At 41.1% G+C, this 20781-nt stretch overlaps 1 protein-coding gene across 2 annotated transcripts in view; it reads left to right on the forward strand.

Annotated features, from left to right (window-relative positions):
• The window catches only part of Epac (Exchange protein directly activated by cAMP), a 666691-nt gene that overhangs the window by 266993 nt on the left and 378917 nt on the right, over nucleotides 1–20781 (forward strand). Inside the window, exon 3 of one of the 2 annotated variants that reach the window (XM_083120690.1) lies at nucleotides 7233–7321. In XM_083120690.1, coding sequence (XP_082976816.1) covers nucleotides 7233–7321 — 89 coding nt within the window. Of the gene's footprint in view, nucleotides 1–7232; nucleotides 7322–17417; nucleotides 17856–20781 lie in introns of those variants that run through there. The other variant, XM_083120691.1, reaches the window with a different exon arrangement.

Below are 20781 nucleotides of genomic sequence, written 5' to 3' on the forward strand. Positions count from 1 at the left end.
ACTTCTAATTGTATTCCACTCATGGACCTTCCTGTTGGCATAATGGTAACGCTCTCAATTTCTGGTCACTAGATCGATCGAAGCATACAATGTTTTACAGGAACAGCAGGAACGTACACGTCAGAGTAAGAATAAACTATCAAAGTTGCCCAGGATTTTCGAAATGGTAGGGGAGGGGGTTACGTATACTCTATTTAGTAGTAGTAGTAGTATTTAGCCATAATTTTGTCAGCTCTTCCTTTGGAGTCCTTACTGGGCCAAAGAGGGGGGAGGGGGTTATGACCCCCTCACGCCACTGTAGTGGTCTCATTTATATTTTACGTCTCCCTTCTTCGCCGCAGACTCATCCTGACGATGAGGATGACTGATGATTAGATAAAGTTGAGCAAGGGGCACTCTTAAGGGACACAAATGCCCAGACCAAGACTGGAACGTGGGACCACCAGTGGTGGATGTTAAGCCAACGAGGCGGAAAATTGGTCTGTCATGATACGTTCGTATAAAAATCATAGAAGAATTACAAGACGGTGTTAGCACCCGGCCTGGGCATGGGTGTTCTATGTGAGTGTACGTTCATCAATTTCATCATATCATCACTCATCCTCATCGTCGCGATTAGCCAAAAATGGCAGAAAAATCAATTCAATCCTGTTCATCAACATTAACTCATGAAAAAAAACCTACATTAAATTCGAAATAACAAAGAAATCGGTCAAGTACGGTCTGATCAGCACACAAACTTGAAACTAGGATGCCAATACTCAGTAAAGTTTATTTTTGATTGATTGATTGAGATGGTGTTTTAAGTCCACTTTGTGCACAGTGAGGCTAATCGGGATTGAACTTACAGTTTAAAGTTGGATCCGAACCACTATGTTCCTCCACCTGGTATCGAACTCGGGACCCCTTGATTACAAGGCGACGACGATACCGCTGTGCCTTCGGGGAGGCCTCTAGTAAAGTTTTTATTATCAGTTTAAACTACCGGCTGATCCGTAGAAAATTAAACCTTTATACACAAGAGGTTAATGTTCGTATCTGTGAGCAGTTTTGTTGTAATATAAGCACAAAGGATGTAAGTTTCGAGTGATTTGACGTTTCCTGACTTCAGCTTCGTGGCGCCAGTAGTAGCGCCAGTAGAATTTCGCATGACATACGACATACTGTGTGCGCTGTTGTTACTATGCACATTAGCGCCGCCATGTGGCTGAAGTCTGTAAACCTCCACGAAACTTACATCCTTTCTGCTTCTATTACAAGAAGCTGCTCGGAGATACGTAACACTAACTTCTCGTTAAAAAAGGTTTACTTTTTTGACATCTGAAACGGATCACCCGGTATAATCTAGTGACACTGCGGCTGCATCGCGGATGCCAGCTACGCATCCAGAAACATCTTTGCGGGCTGGGGAAATACTATACTTTTTTGTTCGGGAATATTGCATGAGCAAAAACGTTCTCACGCGCCACAGCTTTTTGTCTTTGACCGAGCTGCCCGTGCCGCTGATCTTGTTCATCACAGCGAACAGCGTGCATGCACCAAGCACGTTCCGCTTCAATAATTCAAGTCCCGTGTTTACTGTCGCTCTGCGGTGTCCTATGAGGTTCAGCCGAGTTGTTTCCCCCGGGCTCTCATCCTGTCAGCGCTCGAGGGCGTCACCAGAAATTTTTGTGAGGGGGGAAAGGTCAGACCGTTGATATATTGATTGATTGAGTTGGTGTTTTAAGTCCACTTTATGCACAGTAAGGCTAATCGGGACTGGACCTACAGTTTAAAGTGGGATCCGAACCACTATGTGCCTCCACCGAGACCGTTGATATAAAATTGGATTGTGGAAATAATATACTAATGTTAACCAAATGATTATTATAGACTAGCAATAGTAATTTGTATTTAATTTCTTACTGATTATTATTATTAAGCCTTTGGGGATATACTTCTTCACGATACACCAGATGAGTGAATATCCGGGAACAACTGTTTCTATGTTTTAATATGTATCTACATATTTCACTTTCTATATAGTTAATATCCTGAAATATTTTTTTATTAACTTTTACACAATTTGTACTAAGTGGATGCTAGGCTTAATTTTGGGTGCTTCCTCAAGAGGCCACTCCTTACACCCCTAGACAGAGTTCCGGATCAGTGTTTGATTTACACGAGTTTTCAATATTAATGATGTCTAAACTTTGAACTCTCGTTAGATTTTTTAGTATAAAAGTGTTAAAAAGCCAAGTATGTTTTAATTTATATTTATTCTCAGATAGGCTAATCGAGACTGGACCTCCAGGCTAAAGTCTGATCGGAACCACTGGTAAGTGTGCCTTCACCTGGGATCGAACCCGGAACCCCCTTGATTGTAAGATAACAGCGTCATCACTACGCTACCGGAGAGAGCCGATTTTATACTTAAAATGTCTTATGTGCTGGAAGCAACATAAATAGGAACAATTTATGAGACCTATTCAGTTCTGCAAGGGGACGCGGGGGAAGTGGGGGAGTCAAAGCCACCAGTTCCGCCATTGCCTTCATCAATTCATCGTTCATCCTCATCTTCATTGGCCGAGAGTGGTAGAAAAAACATATTCCCACAAAAAAAATGTACGCTGCTTAAGTTTCAAAAGGATACCGAGAAATCTTGCGTGAATTATTGGCTCCGGGAATTATGCTTGAGTTTTTCTCCGTAGATGTGAAAAAATGCAACTTTTATTAATCCGAATCCCATTGAATATATACATATAAATCCCCTGAAGCAGGTTTTTCACAGTTTAGTTTTTATTTTTATCGAGAAAGGAAAGGAATGCTATGTGTGTATGTGTGTATATGTGTATATATATGTATGCACACACACACTCACACATGGGGCCTACCCGATGGCACAGTGGTAGCGTCGTCGCTTTATAATCAAGGGGTCTCGGGTTCGATACCCGAGGGAGGCACGTGACACAGTGGTTCGGATCCCACTTTAAACTGTAGGTTCAGTCCCCATTAGCCTTTCTTTGCATAAAGTGAACATAAAACAACAAATCAATCTTATTATCTTCTTGAATCGTAAACATTCATCTAGAAAACGAACGCTATCGAAACGAGGTCAAGGGCAATGAAACTTCGCCCGTGCATCATTACAGAAAGCACATCAATAATCATACGTGAGTATTACTACCGAAGACTGAACAACACGACACTCAGTTCGTTAATTACTGGAATATCTGCAAGCTGCTATTGATCTAATTGAAGGGGAATGCTGCATGATTTACCCTAATTGACATGCGACAGGATCCACGCATGGTGCGTAATTAGATATCGAAAAGCTTCGACTGGAATTGCAGAGTTGTTGTAGTAGAGTTATGGAAACTTGTCCTTGATTTCATTTGCTATCCGATATCTAATAATTTTCGTTCATTTGCTTTCGTTGTCTTTATATATAAAAGCCTGTTCTCCATGAAATTTTATCTATTATGTTTTACAATAGCTCTTTCAAATGGCACCAGAACTAATTATGATAAAGTGAATTAAATAACAGACCAAATACAAAGCGGCTCTGTGGCTCACCCAGCCTCAAATCAATAGGTACCTGGGGACAAGCCGGGGGAGTAAAGGAGGCCGGGGCGTGGTGCTGATCACATCACCTTGAAAGTGCCCCCCCCCCCCCATCGCATAAATGTGCCTTCTTGGCACGGTGGTATGCACGGGGAACTTTACATTTACCTTACCTTTATGCATGACGTAATATTCCAATTTTAATAGAAAACTGTTTCGTCCAGTTTTAGTAAATTAACAGGATTGCGTTCCTAATTTCTTGCATTAAATGAGGTTCCAGTTACCTTATCTCGGTCATCTTGGAATAATCTCGCATGTCTTATACTCAAGATTACTCAAACCTTAATAACTATTTTAATATTTGAAGAATGGTAGTTTTCTGAGTGACTTCTTTGAAAATTCAAATGACCATTTGGAAGTCATGGCCTACAAAACACTGTCCACGCATACTGTTAGCCAGTTGAAAAAGAAACGTGCGTATAGGATCTATGCCTTTTGGGAAAACTGCCCATTTTCATTCAGCAATTTGCTCACCTATCCAAATAAAATTAATTAGAGTTACGTGACACAATTGTAATGCAGCATTAAAATACAGAATGTGTGCTTTATTTTTTTGCTACCAAAACAGTAAAGTGCTGAAACGTGAATACTGTTGTTTCTAAAGACGGATTTATATTAACTGAAACTGCATTCAATATCGTACTAAGTATATTAAAAATATGCAATGTATTTTACAGCGAAAGATTGAGCTTGCATTCTCTATTGCTGACAATAATGTAATAATCTTAGAATAACAGATGCATCGTATATTGCCAAGATTAAAATAAAGAGAGAGTACAAAACGAACAGAATACAGATTAACGGAAAATCTTTACTATTTAACACTACAATAGGAAACGTAATACTATGAATATAGATTATATGTGGAGAAATTGTTTGATTGAATTAGGTTTTACGTCGCTTTCTGCCACTTTTGGCTAATAGCAACGATTGGGATGAATGGCGATGTGATGACGATGAGATGGGTGAAGGGAGAATCACAGTAGGGACGACACAACACAATTCATACAGAGGATTATCCTGGCTGCAGGTCCAAACGCCAGATCCTCGTTAGTCTGCAAAATGCAGTCCAGGGTGGAAGAGAGGTTGACATTTGGGGGTCTTCTGAGAGGGTCATTCTTTACACCCAATGTCAGAAAATGTTTAGAAAACAGGAAAATTATATGTAAAAGTTAATAAAATTACTGCTAAATGTTGATATATGTAAAAACAAAATGCAAAATCAAATAGCATTTTTCGAGTTTGTATTCCAAGATTTGCAATAATAATAACAGGTAATTTAGCTTTACATGAAAACATGTATTTACATACAAATCTGTTTCATATTAATTACGTTGGGCGAAAGTGTAACGACGAATCGGGAATAAAGTGCAATAATCTTCATCCAACAGATTGTCGACCTCCATGGCAGGGTGGCTCCAGGTTCGAATCCCGGGTGGGCTTGGGTGTTCGCTGTCAGTGTCATCAGTTTCATCATATCATCACTCATCGTCACGATTAGCCAAACGTGGCAGAAAAGCGACGCTAAATAGAAATCAAATCTCGCAACAGATTAGTGACCGACAAGCAGGGATTCAAATTTGCCGAGCAGGCCTGATAGGGACTCCGTACTACGTAAAACCGTATCCGTACTAAGCCCAACTTGTACAGGTACTTGTCCTTTAATGAGAGTGTCACCGCTACGGATACACCTCTCAGGGAGACAACCTCGTTAAGATGCCATCAGAGATGTATTTTTAATCCGAATGAAGGATCTCGACACTTGTCTGCTCTTCGGCCGGGGACTAGCCTAGATGGGTTATTTCGCTTGATGAAACAACCCCTTTGCGTCTCCCGTAATCCACTTTTACGGCACCTTCCACTCTCTCGTAATTGGCCCCCTTCCCCAACTCAATTACGAAATAAACGGAATCTGTAATGAAAAGAAGTGCTTCGCCTCGCTCGCAGGGCCATGTGGTATTCCGTTGGTGATGTGTGATGCGGTGTTTGATGTGGCGGGAAAAAATGAGATGGACGAATGCTGTTACCGTAGCTTCTCTCCTCTCACCTACTCAGTGATGCTTCATTTGGTTTTCAGCGGAAACTGTCTACCCTTGTTTGAGAATATGCTCCTGGGGTAAAGAGCATAAAAACCAAGTCTTTGCGGAAAGGCCTGCAGTTATAACTAAGGTCGAAAGAGCTGGGATTGAACCTGCGATCTCTGAATTGCAGGTCCATTTAGTTTACGACAGGCTACTCTCCTTTTTTACCATTATGTCCTTTCTTCCTTTCAAAGTATTATATTACCCGTGGCACAACAGCTCTTTGAACGTCAAGGTCCGCCTAAAGGAATCAAGTCCCACCACTCTTCTTAGCTATGTCATTCTTGACCAGAGTCCTATGATTTTTACTGATATTCGAGAGGCTTCGGGCTAAAATCGATTTTACATTCCTTTATATGTTTAAAGGTCGTTTTTGAAGAAAAGACAACTCGAAAGCAATGAAGAAAGATTGAAGAAGAAAAGTGCTAATATGATGGTTTGATTGGTTTAGTTGTACAGTTAGGATAGTTTTATTGGTTAAGTTTTAAAGTTGACGTGACAGTGTTTCCTTTCTCCATTAGATATGTACTGGATTCTTAAAATAGCTATATTTATTTTATGTATTAAAGCTTGTAGATTTGTAATAAACTTACAGTTCGTTGTGCTTTTAAAGATTACATCCTCCTGCAATTTCACGGGTTGGATTACATATGCATCATATTTGAAAGTGTATCTTGTTTTCTTAACTGTACTCAGTGACGCCGCCTCGGTTCCAGGTTCGAGTACTGGTCAAGGTGTTGACACGTTCTTTCAGTCAAAAGAACATGATTATTTAACTAAAACACAATGAAAATGATCACATGAAGACTCGTAGCATTCACGTGACGCCTTTCAGGGTATTTGGTAATAATATCTCTGTTCGTTCGTTGGTCAAATAAAAATCAAAGTCAAGTTTTCACCAAGAGAAAAGAAGTATATTTTCCTTCTTAGCAAAATAAATACTTATGTGCATAAAATCCATTTCACTCAAAGAAATAACAGCTTCTAATTCAACTTGACCACGCTTTAAAACTCAAAAAGCCCGAACTAAAAGTCAAGACCAAACTCAATCGTAATTCCCATGGCAACAGCTCTTACCAGATATGAATATACAGGTCAGTCCCTATCCTGATATTATAAGTGATAGGTCTAAGTATTAAATACCACAAGAATCACATACTAAATAGCAGAGATTAAGCTTAATAACAATAAACATTTGTACAACGAGAAATGTAATTATAAACAATAAATATTTGTGCAAGAGGAAAGGACGTGTCAGTGTTCATCATTGTGAGTGTATATCCTCAATACATTTCAGACAGTAGATGTAGTAAATTGAAAAATTATTTGTATATACATATACGAGATGGTGTGTTTGTGTGAATATTTAACAGACTCATGTCCTTAAACTTGTTTTGTTTATCTCTGTCATCATTAGTATTGAATGCTTGTATGATTGTATCAGTTTCATTTTGAGGGTGAGAGTCCCCAGTAAAGCTTTGTAATAAATGTGTGTAGTGTTTTTTTCCTGGAACAAAAATGTTCTAACTCATCTTCTTGTTCCAGCAGTGTTTCGACAAGGAGACCAAGGAACCAGCTGGTACGCTGTTCTTGGCGGGACGCTTGATGTGCGGTTGGAGCAAGAGAACCAAGAAAAGGTAAGTTTCTTGCATAGGCGTCGCGAAGAGGGAGATTAAACCAGTCAGTCGACCCCCCCCCCCAAAGAAACCTACTCTCTTCCGTATATCTCTGGAGAAAGTGAATGAAAATAATGCTCTGCGCAAGTAGTGACGCGACACGTCTCCGCAAATGAACACGTGCGAGGGGAACTGGATTGCAGTTTCCAGTCTTCACAGCAGTGTGTACTGCTTATGCGAAACCTTGATCCAGAGATGCCCGGGACAAAGTATAGTTCTCTAACACAATGTGACATCTAATTCAATGTATGAACTATACGTGGTCTCTTAGTTCGACTGAAAAATTAAATAAATAAATATTCTTACTCCTAACAAACATTGCAATCGGCGGTTTTTCCACCATAGTATAGCATAGCACTTACTGGTATATTGTGCCTCTACCTGACACCTCTCTTCAAAGACGAGAATAATTTCGTGCGCGAACTTTAACGAAAATATTACTTGTGAAATGCAATATCCGAGCACGCCAAATGGTCAAGTTTCGATCTCGTTATCGAAGTCAACGAATTTGAGTTCCGACCTGGTCATGGGTGTTTGTGACTGCATCTTCCTCAATCATCGCTCATCATCGTTTAGCCAAAAGTGGCAGAAAGCGACGCTAAATTTTAAAGAAAAAGCAAAATGGGAACGCAAAAACATAGTGCGCTTCTAACTACATCGCCACGCAGACAGGCAAAATTTAGATCCACTTTGTTCGAAACAGAAGGAAGGCATTTTCCAAAGAGTTATTTGCGAAGACAGGTATCCGAAACCTAGAAGTTCCTTAATATGCAACGACTAAGAGAATTTACAGCATTCTCGACGGGAAAAGTTGTACTCCCCGAATTACACTTGGCAAGTGGTGACTGTGGAAGTCTTCTGGGGTTTCTTGAGGAAGTTCTCGGTGAAGCATCCTTCGCTGCGCATCCATCATCTGGATAAAAGCTCCATCTTCTTCCATCAGCTGGAGATTAATTGAGGTACTCTCAGTGACAAATTCCGTGCACTTTCGGCTTTTACGAAGCCTCCAGATAAAGTTGTATCCTGGGGTTAGTGAAACTTCCCTTCGAAAACTCCTTGCTTGAAGGGAACATGACAAGAGGAGGTTGAGTAAAGTTACATCCTTCTCTCCACTCGGTGTGCGTGTGCGTTTTTGTTGTCTCATTTTTCTCTATTCTCTCTCTCTCATCCTCATCATTACCCATCCTCATCTCTCTCTTTTCTCCCCTCTCTCTTTCCTCCTCCTCTCCCCTTCTCTCTTTCTCTCTCTCTCTCCCTCTCCTTTTGTCTCTTTCCATCTCTTTCTTTTTCTTTTTTTACACTTCTCTCTCTATCTTATTTTCTCTCCGTTTGTGTCCTCTATCTTTCTTTTTTCTTTCTCCCTCTTGCTCTTTCTTCATTTTCTCACTTTCTTTATCCCTCTGTCCCTCTCTTTCTCTCTCTCTCTCTCTCTCTCTTCCATCCCTGCAATGGATAATCTTTCCATTTTTGAGAAACTACAAATACTAGAAATAAATTGGAGTGAACGTGAGAAACTACAAAGAAACTTAATTGGGCTGAACTTTAAGTATTTTTATTTGTAATTCTTATTAATATTTCAAGTCGCTTTTCTGCCACTTTTGGCTAATCGTGAGACAAAGAAATACCCATATCTGGACTCGAACCCAGAACTTTCGATGACAGAATCCTCAGTCGATCGATCACTTAACACACTCAGCAGTCGGGACTGTGATTTTACGGCAGAAATTTGATTACGTTTTTACTACATGTAAATAGTCGCATGTGCAGAGACCCCAGCTTCAAACCCTGGGTAAGATCATTGCGATTGTCCACAAAGAAACAAAAGATATGAAATTTAACTATAAGGCAGGAAAAACGTTTGAGAGTGCTCTCACATGCTCTTTCCAAGATACTTGTATTATTTTCAAAAGGTAAATTACTCCTTTTTAAAATTTTGCAACGTTCCTGCCTGCGTGCTACACACTGCACGCTAAACACTACACCAGTAGGCGATGCAAAAGTGTACCCATATACGCTAGCTTGTAACCAGCCGTAGACATGTACTCAAAGTATCTCAGGGCTTGCGGGGCTTAGCAAAGAAAGGTAAAAGGTCAACCAGTAAAACTTTATTAATCTTTACTCACACCTGTAAATTACCTGTTTAGCACACTTACACCAGATGTCATTACTGCTCTGAAGGTCTGGAAGATAAGGGAGGACAGGGACCATTCATTTGTTCCTCGCAGTGAGGTGCCTGGGGGGTATTAGGGACCTTATTTAATTTAGGGGCATCAATTTGTGTGCGTAGCCAATAGCCGCCTTTGAAGTAGTCACGTGCCGCAACCACACAAGTCAATTGCGTGGGACGAGCGTGAGCCCGCGGGAATCGTCCAAGCAATTGCGAGGGACGGGCCGGTGAACCCGCGGGGTCACTCGGACTACTGCAAGGGAACGGACGGGTCCGTTGGTCCACAGGTGGTCCGCAGGCTTGGACGCGCGCTGGTTCGAGTCTCCTGGGGGAAGCGTAACAACTTTTCACCGGAGATTTCGGTCAGTGTATGGAACCGGTGGCCACCCATGATCGTGAGGAAATTGTGGAGCTGAGAATGAGTAGCGTAATCCGGTTGCGACACGGGTTATTATCATAAATAATTGCAACAAAAGGGGGGGGGGTGAAGAGTTCGAAAATTATATTTTATAAAACTGAAACTGCTCAGACCTTCATAAAATGTAAAATCTATATAAATGCTTCTTATATTTTTATCCTTTTGCAGTACGTTTATTATACACAGTGATACACCACTTTTGTGTTATTATATGTATTCAATAAATCTAATTGGGACCTGCAAAATTTTTGTTTGGCATAGTTTTTCATTATAATATTTTATTTCTGGCTTTCTTGTGAAAATCACGCTCTAGAACGATGATTATTTTTTGTTAAAAATACTAAATGGCACACAAACAGCACGATAAAAAACACTTTAGCAGTTCTGCCGAGCTTTCGACCCCTGCACGGGATCATCATCAGGGCTGGTCGATGGGCGACGGAAGGGATGCGGTTGAAGTACCGCTACTCACTCGGCAGAACTACTAAAGTGTTATTTTATCGTGCTGTTTGTGTGTCCTTTAGTGTTTTTAACAAATATGTTGCCGGAACGTGACGTAAGAAGTTTTCTACTGTCATAAATGATGATTAAAGTTTAAGAAATTAAAAACTATACTCGTACTTCTATTTTTTTTTTTTCATGTAGTTCATCTTATCCAATAGGCTTATCATTCAATCTTTCCTCTCTCAGCACTGAATGGAAAAACGCCTTCCTTCCATTGAACCACCTTGTGCGGAAATCTGATATCCCAGTCGTTGCTTTGCACTACTCAGAAATCTATTTCACGACTTCCCCGGTGGAGGGAAGGGGGAGCAGCATCTGCCACAAGATCGAAGCCACGTCGGTTCTGCAATGCCCGATATCGCATTCCTCCACGCGTCGAAGCAGGTAATGAGGTTACGTGCGAATGGCGCGTTTTCTGTTGTCGACGAGATAACACTATTGCGTTCGCACTCCGAGGAATGCAAATATTGCTTTTGTTCGCTCTTGTCAGGATGCCAGTTCGAGGACTGCCCTGGCTTATTTTGCTTGCCTTATATGCGTGTCTCACCTCCCTCCCGCAGATCCTTCTGTGAAGGTTATGCGGATATGCTATATCACACGCACACGCAACAAACACGACTACGATTTCTGCCACACTTCCCTACCATGGGGAACAAGGAGGCCATGCCCTATTGAGCTATGAAATGTTTTAATATTAACCTATAAAAACCTACGAAAATAACATTGTGATTTTTCAGATTTAACAGGAGTTACGATATTGGCCACATAATTGAATGGGTTATTTGTGGAAATAGGAAGGCTTCAGAAGTCTGTAGTCTTCAATATTTGGTCACTTTAGTTCTGTAACCATTGAATCAAGGGTGCCAGACGTCCCTGGTAGTAGAGGTAGTCCATTCTGTTCCGACTTTTTTCGAACTGCAGTCGTGATGCCAAAATGTCTCTCTGTTTTTTTTAAAAAAAAATTTTATGTTAACTCATATTCAGACATATTCTTCGTTACAAGAATCATTGCTAATACGTATCATTAAATTTATAAACATAGAATTATCATGGCTGTTAAATGGTGCTGGTATTAGAAAATTAAAGGAAATTTGAAAATATCGTGAATTTGAGGAATACAGTAGTACTATTCGACAACTTCTGAGAATTGAATGTAAACAATAAGCACCAAGCTATATGCCGTGTGACAGCCTTTGTCTGTAAGCGACTGTGTTACTAATTCTTTGTCGGTTCGAGGGGCGTAGGTCTATCGTTGAGTTGATTTCTTCCCGTTACTTTGGGCCATAATATTGCAACTCTTTAATTGTATGCCGACCTACGTAGCGGAGTGGTTATCACAGCGCGCTATGACGCCAGGGGTCCCGTGTTCGAATCCCGACCTGAGAATGGATGTTCTTTGTGAGTGTTCCTTCAAAATCTAATACTCCAAACATCATTTCGGATCTTCTCTTTCTTCCACCTTGTCGGAGCTTCCTTCCCGTCGAAAGAAATCCTGGGTACGAGCCTGTAATGCCAGATCAAAATGCACTTTAAAAATAATAAAATGATCATTTACGTTATAGCTTTACTAGCTGATTACTCGGCGTTGTCCGGGTACTTATTTATCCCAATCTTCTATTAAAGTTGTCCGTGTGAGAAACATGGCGATCTTAAATCCACTCCGCAGTACTTAATAGACTGCCTCTGTGACTTGTTGATCATGATCGAGAAAGCAAGTCTCTTTCTCTCTCTCCCTCTCAAATGTCATCGTGAATATCACTCACTAATTAGCTTAGCGATTCCGAAAATTATGGATTCGACACTAAGGTAGGTCATTTTTGACATGTTATTTTTCACCCTCTCTCACTCCCCCCATGCCGATAAGTGATGAACTTGGAGTTGAACGGCATTCGTGGTGTCACTATTCATCTTAGCGACCCCGAAAACTATGGATTCCACACTAATATCGGTCGTTTTCGATTATTTTTACATGTCACCCCCTTCCCACCCTAGGGGTGCCAAGGGTGTCTTACCCCCACAGTATTTCTTTCCAGGTTGTAAGTCGTATGTGTACCAAGTTTGATTGATATTGCTCCAGGCGTTCGAGAGTTATGCCGGAACAAACATACGCACATACATACATTTTTATATATTAGATGTAATTTTTTTGTCAAAAATAAAAAACTAATTATTCTGTGCTGCCACCTATTTTTTTTAGAATGTAAATTTATCGTCAGTCAAGAGTGGATTGACGGAGAAGAATTTATAATAGGTTGTTCTTGTGGCGAGGGTGTATAGCCTAATGAATTGTTTTTTTTTAATTTTTATTTTTTAATTCCGACCTGAGTGTGGGTGTTCCTTGTGAGTGTTCCTTTACCAATTTCAACATCTCATCACTCATTTTCATATTTGCGATTAGCCAAAGTGGCAGGAAAGCGAAGTAGAATAAACCAAATCAATTAATCAAAATTAATCTAATCATCTTTTCGATATCCTGACGGAAGCAGGGCGCTGTGATTAGAGGGAGCACCAGACCCTGTTGCAGAGTTGGTTAATCTCAAGCACTGGCGGGAGTACGCAGGGGGAGGCTGAAGGGGATACAGCCAAATCCGAAATTTTGAAAAAAAAAAAAATGAACATTTTCAAACAAAAAACAGTGAAAACCAGAGTGGTAAATGCAAACTCGCCTTAAAATGATCTCCCATTGCCATTTTTCGAGAGTGGAAAGTTCTAAATTTACGAAATATCTTCTTGTGTATACCGCACCCTAGAAATCACTTGTGTACTAACCACCTTTACAAATTCCAGTCCCTCCCGAAAAAAAAATCCTGCGTACGCCAGTGATCTGAAGACCTTTGTCCGCATGCCTTACAATAAGAAAGACCCTAAACAGAGTGAAGAACATTGTTGTAAATGCTGAACCACGTAGAGTCGTAGAAAGGGAAGAGTGGATGGAAACCTTTGGAAACGAGGCCAAGGTCAATCTACATTTACCTGAAGGTCAATTCTCACACCTCGTAGTTTGTCAGTCATCTGCTGCGTATCTGATTCTGACCTTCTTCACTTATCTGTGTCACCTCTGCGCCACGATTATCCTTGTATGCGTGTGTGTGTGAGTGATAATATGATTCACTTCCTTATTTGAGCTTTTAGTACTGAAAGCTGCAAGTGTTCGAAAAAGCGTGCTTTGTTTGTTTTTCACCAGATATGAATTTCTGTCATGGGATGAACTATGACATTGTCGACCAAAGATAAACAGATCTAGCTTTCAGTGGCGAAATAACGACTTTCTCCCGGGGTTCGGATGGATTATTTCCTCTGACGTCACTAGGTTCCGTTTATTATTAATCGCTGATGATAGTTAATTTTAGACGTTGAGAGAGGGTGTTAAATATTTATTACCAACTTTGTTGTTATCTTTTATGTTTTGACACACAATGGCTTTATTATAGGTGTTATGAGTTAGCGATCGCTATTCAATCTTTTGTTAATTGATGATTGATTGCTACTTCTAGATGTTTCGGGGGCGATCGCTAAATTTTAGTCTACCTTTACGTGATAAGGTTCTGTCCTAGGGCTGGTCCCTGGAGACACAATTGGGGACGTAGAAACCTTAGCCGTACCGGATTTCACTCTCTGTATTTTAGGGTAGGACCCGTTGACCAACGGGCGACGAGTCAGAGGTAGAGCAGGTAATTGATTGATTGATTTAGTTTATTTTACTTTACTTTAATTTGCGAAGATGGGGATGAGTGATGAAATTTATGAATGAACATTCACGTTACCCCCACACCCCCTATACGCCTTCATGGCGTGGTGCTAAGCACAGGGGAACACTTTACTTTTTACTTTTTACATTCACAAACAACCAAGCCCAAGCGGGATTCGAACCCGGGACCCTTGGCGTTGCAGCGCGATGTGCTAACCTCGGCCACAGGGTCCGGCTAGAGCAGGTAACTAACGTAACACAAATTGAATAGTTAATTGACTGAGTTTATTTAGTAAGTAATCCAATTAAAAGGGAGAAGTTAGGGACGAAAGGTTTGGTTTGGTTTGATTTGGTGTTTTAAGTCCACTTTGTGCACAGTACGGCTAATCAGGACTAGACCTACAGTTTAAAATGGGATCCGAACCACTACGTGCTTCCACCGGGTATCGAACCCGGGACCCCTTGATTACAAGGCAACGACGCTACCACTGCGCCATCGGGGAGGCCCAGGGACGAAAGGATTAGAACCATAATGGAGTAGGTACTTATCTCAGGATCGGCTGGGCGCAGGTCCCACTGGCTGCCCTGAGGTGTCTCGCCTCTGGACAGGCCCCGCCTTCGGCCCCACGGCTTCTGGGCGGCCCTGTAGTCGATTGTCCGCGACCGGCACTGTCGCGCTCTCGCGACCCAATCTCGATCCTTGGCGTTCTCGTTGGCTTCTCCTCCTGAGGCAACCCCATTTATAGTGCTCTGGGGAGTTGGGAAATGCTTAGGATAGGTTTTCTGGGTATGGCCGGTAACGCGACATGAGGGGCGATTGCTTAATTTTAATCTACATGAGGGCCGATCGCTAAATTTCAGTCTACATGAGGGAAGATCGCTAAATTTTAGTCTACATGAGGGGCGATCGCTAAATTTTAGTCTATATGAGGGGCGATCGCTAAATTTTAGTCTACATGAGGGGCGATTGCTTAATTTTAGTCGACATGATGGACGATCGCTAAATTTTAGTCTACATGAGGGGCGATTGCTTAATTTTAGTCGACATGATGGACGATCGCTAAATTTTAGTCTACATGAGGGGCGATTGCTTAATTTTAGTCGACCTGAGGGGTGATCGCTTAATTTTGATCGACACGAGGGGTGATCGCTTAATTTTAGTCAAGACTCAAGATGCACGATCACTTCATTTTAGTCGTCAAGGGAGGCAACCAATTATCTTAGTAATCAAATAGATGAACGCAATTTCTATTATATTAATTACTGATTAATTGTCAGTTTTATATGTCTCAGGTTGGTGGTGATCGCACTGCACCCTTTCCTTAATTCGCCCAGAGCGAAATGTGTGAACAAGATATCAACTATGGCTACATGACAGTCACCTGTTTCGGTTTCAAAATTGTTATGGACCAATTGAGGCGTTGCGGATGCGAACTCGACGAACGTACATTGTGAGGGAAATGAGTTTCAAGTTGTCAGGCACAGTGCGAACTCCACAAGAAACTTTGGAAATCACTCATGAACCATTCCGATCTACTGTTACCAAGTTTTTGTGGAGTTCGCACTGTGCCTGACAACTTGAAACTCATTTCCCTCACAATGTACGTTCGTTGAGTTCGCCCTTCGTATCCGCAACGCCTCAATTCCAGTTTCTTAGGTATTGAAAAGTGTTGCTGAGTAAAGTACTAATTCAGCTTTCTGTAGGTACAATGGCGGATTGGTGATCGTTTCTCTTAGAGAGCTTTCGGAAAGAAGCGATAAGCAACAGATGACAAGAAACACGCGACACGTATAATTTGGAAACCAACCTTCAGAAATAAATGAAACCTTTCGTACCGAAAGCTTGTCGCTTGCGTGAGGGCCGTTTTCTCAATAGCTTGCATTGTGTCGCTTCGGTCTGTTAGCATCGCATGCTTAATTCATGCTTTTCTGAATGGACCCCGTGTTGCATGTCATTTGTCACTTCCGTGTGAAATCCCCGTGCTTCTTGTTACTTCGGAAGACTCCTTTAGGAAAATTTCAGACCGAAGCGATAGGCGATAATTCAATCAATCATATGGCTATCATCACCATCATCGCGATTAACCAAAATAGCAGGAAGGCGACGGAAAACAAAAACTATATACCCACTAGCACAGTGTAAGTATAAGTAGCGGCAATAACATAAACTGAAGCTGGTAATGCACCGTGAAATGCTACATGCATATAAAATACTCCAAATTTTCAGTATGGAAATAAATCATAGGCCTACCTGCAAAGAAACACGCTATCTCAAACTTCATGCATTTTCATACCTGTAATTTTATTCTAATTTTGTATTTTAAAATTCAAAACTATATAAGCTAGAATTGTAAATTACTATATTACTTTGAAAAATACCAGCAAATAAAATTTGGGCAATTTTCCACATTGTGTCACACGAGATGTATAGCCGAGTGTTTTGGGTGACGCTCACAATTTTACTACTGGCTGGAGTGGCGTGCCAAAGGAGTGGGGTTTGGTGGGGGCTATAACCGCCCTTCCTTTTATCCAGTATTTGAAGAACGTCAAAGGCAGGAAAATATGGCCAAATGAGGACTGAGTACTTAAAAAATGTACACATAACCCCCTTTCGAAAATCTTGGGCACGCCACTGACTGGCTGTTCTGGGTTCGAGTCTTCTGAATGCTCATCAGTTCTATGTAATGAATCTTCATTCATCCCCATAGTCACAATTAGCCAAAAAACGTGGCAGAAAGGCCAACGGCACGACAACAGCAGCGCGGAGAACGCCTTTATGACAGTGACCCGCTGTTGCCGCCTTTACCTACAAAGCAACTTGCGGTCAAACAGCCGGTTGCCCCCATATTTGGGCAACAATCGGCAACCTTACAATCCCTCCTCGCAGAAGCAGCTAGCAGGGTAACAGGATTTTGTCAAATAGCCGTTCTGCGCTGTGAATGGGGGCGGTTCTTAGCATGGTCCTAGTTATGAAAGTAAGAAGAAATTAAAAAATCAAACAATAAGTTGTTCATCCAGAAACCCCCGCCCCCTACTTTGCGAGCATCTGGGTTGGAGTCGTAAACATTTGAGCTGCATATGCATGCCAGAGTGCTTGGTGCGTGACAGTTTCATGAAGGGGCGAGAGTGGGAGCATTTGACCAATCAACACATCGGGCTATAGATGCAGGTGCTGCCACAGAAACAATCGCTATCGAAAACTGTAAAAAGGGGAGAGCGGGTGTTATCGTGTTGAGCAGTGCAGCAGGAACATTAAACATGTGTAAACCTCACGTGTACGCACGAGGATTGAATGACGCAAAACACAGTCTGTCAGCTCGCTGCGGCAACACAACAACAAAAGATCGCGTTAACAGACGCGAAGCCTTCTGGGAACGACCCTGAATTTTCATATCCTTCCTCTCCTCTCAGTATACACCCGCACCCTGTGCCACCTGGATCAGTTCTCGCGAGCAGTTTCGTGGTAATCGTTCGATTCAGTCTCGGCAGTCGACGTTTGACAAGTGCTGTGAGGCGGTTGCAGTTTGTGCAAGTGGACGCTCGTTGGTTTTTGCGTGTGCGGCGAAAGTTTTGGGAAGTGAGGATGTGATTGAAATCTTGTCATTCTGCTTCCGGAGTGTGTTTAAGTGCTTCCGTGGAGACGAGCTCATCTGGGTGACCGCGGAGAGGGGAGATGATGTGGCACCAGCGCGGAGTATACCACGTGGCCCGCAAAAAGGTAAAGCACAATTTACAATAATCCATCGCTGTTTGTCTTTCCCGATGCTGTCACCAAATAATTAGGGGGTCTTGCAGTGGTGCCAACTTTATTGGGCTGAACTCGGAAATGTGTATAAATTTACATAACGCATGTCAAAACCCTTATCCTCCGTTTCTTTCGTAATAAGGATATGACAACGGATAGTGTAAATAATATACGTAGAACACTGATTGGATTGATTTGTTGTTTTAAGTTCACTTTATGCACAGTAAGGCTAATCGGGACTGGACCTACAGTTTAAAGTGGGATCCGAACCACTATGTGCGTCCACTGGTAGAACACTGACAAGCATCAAATTGGAGATCTAACAAATTATTATGAACAACTTAAATTGGGATAATTCTTGAGGTGTGCAATTATGAAACAATTGTTTTGTTAATACCAGGGACTTTATTTCGAAAATATAATAATACGGTGTAAATTATTGGGTGGGCTCGAGCCCAACAGAACCATATAAGTTGGCGTCACGGGGGTATTGGGTTCGATTCCGGTCGTGGTACATGGCATTGTGGTTCATAAATAATCGATTTTAAACTGTAGATCAAGTCGCGATTAAGCTGAGGATAAAGTGGACTTAACATTTGACAAACTTTAACAATCTATTGCCGTATATACAGATGATGAAAGACCGATTCAGCTTTCAGTTTGCCGATGCTAAATTATTACATTATTGTTCAGCACAGCGCACTACGACGCCAGGGGTCCCGGGTTCGAATCCTTGTCTGGGCTTGGGTATTGTTCATCATATCACTCATTCTCATCGCCGCGAGTAGCCAAAAGTGGAAGAAAGGCGACTGACTAAATAAAATATCAAATCAAAAATTCATTGTTCTTCGTAATCAAGTTATATTTTAATTGTCAAATGTATTACGAAGCACTCTGAATATTTGTAAGTCAATTGTACTGTCCACGAAAATACTTATGTTAATTCAGAACCATAAAGTTTTAACTTTCAATGATACAAATAATAAAAATAACTATGTTCTTGTTAATAGAAATAAATGCTAGCACACACGCTAAGGTGTAATCATGAACTAATTATGCTAAGACTATGAACAAAAAGCACGTTCTTGGAAATTGATTACATGAAAATGTGGTAAAATGTGGATTATTAAGTGGCGGAGTGGTTATCACATCGCGCTACGACACCAGGGGTCCCGGGTTCGAATCCCGGCCTGGGCATGGATATTTGTGAGTGTGCATTCATCAATTTCATCATATCATCACTCATCCCCATCTTCGCAAATTAGCCAAAAGTGGCATAAGAAGCGAAGTAAAATAATCCAAGTCAATCAATCAATCTGGATTATTAAGTGGAATAAAGTAAAAAATTGCTACATTTTCAAAATCCATTCAAACACTGCAATGCCCAATGTTGTTCCCTTGCTATTTCGATGATATAGTTAATGCAAAATGTTTACGAAGTAGTGTTGCCCACGGGACGAGACGGGACAGGCTTTTAAAAATTCGAGACGAGACGAGATTGATCATGTGTCCCGAGACAAACGAATATTTTCGAGACGAGACAGCATATCACAGCATTTCCACGAGACGAGACAGGCCAAAGTCTCGTCTCGTGGGCAACACTATTACTAAGCAAATTGGAGAAATTTTGGGCCCAATTAAACCCCTTTTATACACAAATTTGAGCGTCCGAATGTTAATCCCTTGGTATTATCTACTACATGACACTCAGCAGGCCAGCCAGAGATTGCATGGTTGGAGGAGGGGCGGGAACCAGAAACCACGCTAACGGAAACTCAGCTATTTGTACGTAATAAGTTTGCTTTAGTCCACTTAATGCGTTGATAGGCTAATCGGAACTGGGAATGAACCGGGTACTCCTTCCTGGAGCTCTGAGGGTACCCTTGAATCTCTTGTGATTCTCAGGAAAGGGAAATATTTTGCGTGGTTTATGAAAATTTGGTTGTTTTGTTTTTGTTGTTGTGGTGTGAAATAAAACACGTCTGTTACCTTAGCGAGAAGCAGAACAGCCCCAAGGCTTCGCGCAAGTGAATATAGCACCAAACACGACATTCCACAACAACAGCAGAAGGGACGTTGCAGTGTAGTATAAAATAAAGTAAATCGATCAACAACTGCTGAAAACTTATGAAACCAAAATTAAATTGAAATTACTGTTATTAATATTAGATTAGTTGGTTGTTTTTTTTAAATTTACGTGGTTAGGTTAGGAATGTGAGGTTTGGTGCTGATAACAATTTTAGCACGTGTTTCTTTTTTTTAGCTATTTGAGTGTGCATACAAATCGGTTTTTACTCAAAAAAAGTACTCCGAGGTGGCAGGTTTTAACTTACGCGGACCATACTTTGGGAACAAATATCTCCGTTACTTGTGTTTTCCGCGCGCTTGTACTAATTTTATATTACGTAATGCATCAAAATCTGTAGATTAAAAACATCGACGCACAGTGCGTCAACGGCCCCGCTCTGAGTCCTCAGCTTGTAGGTATGTAGGTGTAACCACTGTACTGTTGTAATAACTATACAAAAATTACAACTGAATATTTTCTACAAAAATTATAACTAAATAAAAACCATTAAGTATTTGTACGTACAAATATAGTCATTTGGACTACATTACTTTGTTCCACAATACAATTGGACCTCATTCAATGAGATACCGTACGTATATTAGTTAAATGTTGGACCGCTGGACCTTTTCCCTGCGCCAACCAAGCAGTTTTCAAAAAACCACTATTATATTTCAAATTCCAAAAATAATAATAATTCAGACTTACATAGCCACAAAACTATTCCTTAGAATTCCTTCTAGAGCATTCACATAGATTTTCGAGTGGCTAGATTTTGCTGTTGTCTAGGTATATGTGATGGAAAATAGACTTACTTAGCCACAAAACTAT

Source organism: Lepisma saccharinum, chromosome 4, assembly GCF_977018435.1.
Source record: "Lepisma saccharinum chromosome 4, izLepSacc3.1, whole genome shotgun sequence".
NCBI classification, from domain to species: Eukaryota; Metazoa; Arthropoda; class Insecta; order Zygentoma; family Lepismatidae; genus Lepisma; species Lepisma saccharinum.